We start from the raw sequence: 4,532 nt of genomic DNA, 5'->3' as shown, positions 1-4,532 counted from the left end.
CTGCCCTAAGGGGATTCAAACCACGATCCCTTAGGCAAATGCAAGTAGTAGCTACCGCTACACCACATGTGTGTTTATGTCTACATTTATGATAAAAAATATATATTTCATCTCTCCACAAGTTCACCTGTTACCCTAGCACAATGCGCAATATTAGATAAGTATCACTTAGATTCTTGAATTATATTTTTGGTTGGAGTAGTATTTAAAGAAGAGCCTTGCATGCAATTTCTTTTGTTTGAATAATGTTTTCAACTTAAATTCCTTTTTTGCATGCGTGGCATTTATTCTCCATAATATGTTTTCCATGGATCTAACTTGTGAGTCATTTTCATAAACCAACGCAAGGATAAATCCATGTTTCTTACTTGGAAATCCCGAACAAACACCACTAGCAGAAGGCGCTCGCATTGGCGTCGCTCATCGACGACGAGAAGAAGCTTGGCGACTGCCAGTTCGACATCTGAAAGCAGTCCTACGTAGCTGCATCCGCCGTTGTGGACGACAAGCTCCGGCGCAGCCGCCGCTTGGAAGCGGTCCAGAGCGGCTGCACCGCGCTGTCCACCGTCAAGCAGGGGGACCTCATGGTCGTCGCCAATGTCAACGACTCCCGGGTTGTTTTGGGCACCACATCCGACGACGACGCCATCACGCCGTCCAGCTCATCGTCCATCTGAAGCCCAACATACCACGTAAGTCGCTACTGACCGACCATGAATTCTTGTGCGCTGGGATAATGGCCGTTGCTGACGTTGTGTGAGTGTCCACGAACATGTATGCAGATGAGTAGTGCATCCGATGTGCAACGGCCAAGTGTAGTACCTTGCTGATGGGCTCGGGGTGCACTTCATCTGGCAGCCCAGCCAAGAGTCATTGGGACTCGCCATCGCGCACGTTCGACGACTACTATATCAAGGACGGTGGCGTCATCTCGGCGCCGAAGGTGACACAGAAGAGGACCGACAGCAATAACCAGTTCGTCATCCTCACCACCATCGGGTAGCTTTTGTGCCAGCCTGTCTTTAATTCTCTTCGCAAACACACACTTGCCTTTTGTTTAAGCAAGCGCGTATGGTGGTGCGTGCCTGATGTCTGACGATGTACAAGGTAACTTCTTTCTGCAGGTGTGGGACGTGCTCTTCGACGATGAGACGATGCAAATCGTGGCATATATTGAAGTCTGTACGATACTTATGGTTACAATATATTGGTGAAAAAATTAGATTAAATTAACAAAATTTATTTATGGTCAAGATCACAAGTGAATTATGAATCTTTTTTCATAACAGTATAACACACATTTTTTATATAAGTTATCGTGTATTATACGTTTCACTTACAATGCAGTTCAGTCACCTGGTCTATAAATAAATGGCGCATGGCTTAGCATGCAACAGAGCATAGTGCCAGAGTGTGCGCTAGGAAGTATACCCGAGAAATGGATGCTCATGCCGTGGATATCCCTTCCCTAGCCGAGGAGCTGAGGAAGGAGCTAGCTACCGCGGACGCTCTGGCGGCGCGGTCCGCCAGTCTCTACCCCGTCGTCATCGCCGAGGTCGGCCCGCGCACTCGCAACGTCTGCCCGGAGGACTACGACCCGTCCCACGTCTCCATTGGCCCGTACCACCACATCAAGAACCCAAAGCTCGTCAGGAAGCAGGACAAGATCCGGAGCCTCAGCACCGTTATGTCGGCGGCGGCGAGAGTCGACGTTAAGTCCTACATCGATGTGGTCGCGGGCATCGAGGCCAAAGCCAGGAGCTGCTACGCCAACACGTTCGATAACCACATAGATAGCAACGACTTTGTGCGCATGCTGCTGCTCGACGCATGCTACGTGCTTGTCAATTTCGGCGGCATCGGCGGCGGCGGGCACCGCGGCAGCGACATGATGGAGGACGTCGGGGTGGTGCGCGACGTGATCTACCTCGCGGAGAACCAGATACCGTTCTTCGTCGTCGACGAGATCCGCAAGCTCACCATTCCGGACGGCGGCGGCGGTTCTGCGCCTGACGCGATTACGGGCTACGTCCGGAAGCTCCTGCGGGAGCTGCAGTACTCAGTGGCGACGCCGGCGGTGGCTGAACCTCCGGGGCCAGACAACCTTCTGCATCTGCTGCACATGCACCTGATGCCCACCGTCGCACTCCCGTCGTCACGATCGACCGTAGGCACCGGCAAGCCGCGTCGGTTCGGCCGGTGGCGCTCGGCGACGGAGTACTACTGTGCCGGCGTTGGATTCAGGAGCCGGCCTCTCGGCGGCAAAGGGGCTCGCTCAATCCTCGAGGTGAAGCTCGACTACTACGGCCGCACACTGGAGATCCCCCACCTGAAGATCGACGCCGAGACGTCGCGGCTCCTGCGCAATCTGATGGCGCTGGAGCAGAGCAACCCGGAGGAGGTGGGCAGCCACGTGACGGCGTACTGCGTCTTCCTGTCGCAGCTGGCGGGAACGGTGCAGGACGTGGAGCTGCTGTCCAGGCGAGGGATCATCGCGCACGGCCTCGGCAGCCACAACGAGGTCGCCACCTCCCTGGCGAACCTCTGCAAGGGCATCGCGTTCGGGGGCGACGACCCCGAGAGCAACTACCTTCGTGCGACATGGGAGGGGCTGGAGGAGAGCTTCCGGAGCCGGCCGCGCCGGTGGGCGGCATGGCTGATGCTCAAGTACTTCAGGAACCCGTGGCTCGCCGTGGGGCTGGCGGCGGCCGGCGTGGGGCTGGTTTGTACCGTGGTGCAAGCAGTATACGCTGTTTTGGCTTACACATCAAATCCTTAGCAGTAATTCGTAGTCAAACACTGTGCGGCTGTGCTGTGCTTGTGAAAAGTAGTCAATATTGGTGTGCCTAGTACGTCCAGCAATGATTTCGTTACTATTATCTAATCGATGCATCAACAAAAATTTTAGTCGAAAATACAAATAACTGTGATTTGTTCTTACGGGATGTTTGATTTATAGAAACTAATTTGTAATCTCTTTATTTTATTTTATTTTAGTTTATAAATCATTAAATACGGAAATTAAATAGTTTTCGTATTTAGTATTTTAGGGTCTAAAATGAATGTACTAAAAATTAGTCAAAAAACCAAACACTCCTTAAGGCCTTTTCGGTTGAGCAGGGATCGAAAGGAATTAGTGGAGATTTAATCGCATTCTATTTAAAATTGGATAGAAGAGGATTAAATCCCAGCCAATTTTCCTCAATTTCTTTGCAACAGAACAAGGAATTAATTTTATAAAAGGTAAAATTTCATTGCTCACAGATAAAGGCACTCAAGATACGCAAGAGAAACAAGAAGAGCTAGAAATCATAGCCTGCCTTGCCTTCTTTGTTGACGAGATTAAGGTCGCGATTGGTTGTTGAATACACTGTAGTCTACCTCGGGACTGAAACCAGGCCGAGGCCACCCAGCCACCCAGGTTATGTGCATGCAGGTAATGATGTTTGGTTTGCATGGTTTAGCTGGGCCATGACGTACTGAGCTGATGATTGGTTAGCTCATATGAACATCCTTGCATGTGTGCACGCGAAGAAAAAAAAAATCCCGTCGAGACACATGTGCGGCATCGCGCCAGCCATGCCGTCTCGGAACGGATTTCATTTTAGTTTCTGAAAGAGAAATAACCTCAACCATTCCTATAATCAATTTTAGTGTTTGACGTACATCACAAACTATATGGACTAACTAGTTTATCTAGTGGATATTTTTCTCAGGTGTATAAAGTTCACATAAACATACAAAGAAAATGGCATTGGGAGAATTTTACACGTTTGGAGCAAAACAAAATTGCTACAACCTGCAACGCACCGGACAGTGTTCGGTGCCCTGGCTGGAGCACCTCGCGAACTGGCTGCTCTCGGGTTTTATCAGCGCTCGTCCACTAAAAATCACCGGACTGTCCGGTAAGACAACGAGCAACGGTCAACATCGCCCAACGGTCGACTATGCGACTACGCACGCAGTTTGAAACGTCAGAAGTCAGAAGACAATCTGCGACGACAGGTCGCACCAGACTATCCGGGGTACCACCGAACTGTTCGGTGCAGCAAAAGGACAAAAGACTTCAACGATCAACCGCTCCAAACCCCAACGGTCGGCTGACGTGGCACTCACTGGACAGTGTACAATGGAGTGCCCGGTGTACCACCGGACTGTCCGGTGTGCCCATCAATAGAGCAGCCAGCCAACGGCTAGAATAGTGGTTGGGACTATAAATACCCCCAACCACCACCATTCAAGCCATCCAAGCACTCCACACTCTTCATTTCATACAAGAGCAAAGAATACACTCTAAAGACACAATCAAAGCCTTCAACCCTCTCCAAGTTCCAAAATCAAGTCAATTGATCAAAAGTGTTTAGTGACTTGAGAGAGGGTGACTTGTGCTTCTTTTCTTGCTCTTGTTGCTTGGTTGCTTTCTTCAACTCTCTCTAAACCTTCCAAGTGTTTTGTAAAGTTTGCAAGAGACACCTAATTGTGTGGTGATCCTTGCGGGTCTTAGTGGCCCGTGAGATTGAGAAGAAACACTC

The 4,532-nt window shown here is 50.1% G+C and overlaps 1 protein-coding gene across 1 annotated transcript; it reads left to right on the top strand.

Annotated features, from left to right (window-relative positions):
• Nucleotides 1–1,413: 1,413 nt before the first annotated feature.
• LOC100273307 (uncharacterized) lies at nucleotides 1,414–2,918 on the top strand. The gene has a single exon (NM_001147748.1). It carries the CDS (start codon nucleotides 1,439–1,441, stop codon nucleotides 2,777–2,779), a length of 1,341 nt encoding a protein of 446 aa, NP_001141220.1. The 5' UTR covers nucleotides 1,414–1,438; the 3' UTR covers nucleotides 2,780–2,918.
• The last annotated feature ends 1,614 nt before the right edge of the window (nucleotides 2,919–4,532 follow it).

The sequence above is a fragment of the Zea mays genome, chromosome 4 (assembly GCF_902167145.1).
Source record: "Zea mays cultivar B73 chromosome 4, Zm-B73-REFERENCE-NAM-5.0, whole genome shotgun sequence".
NCBI classification, from domain to species: domain Eukaryota; kingdom Viridiplantae; phylum Streptophyta; class Magnoliopsida; order Poales; family Poaceae; genus Zea; species Zea mays.
This window is presented reverse-complemented; position numbering and strand designations above follow the sequence as displayed.

Excerpts from the sequence above, each read along its gene's own strand:
- LOC100273307 (NM_001147748.1), top strand. The coding sequence starts at position 1,439 with ATGGATGCTCATGCCGTGGATATCCCTTCCCTAGCCGAGGAGCTGAGG.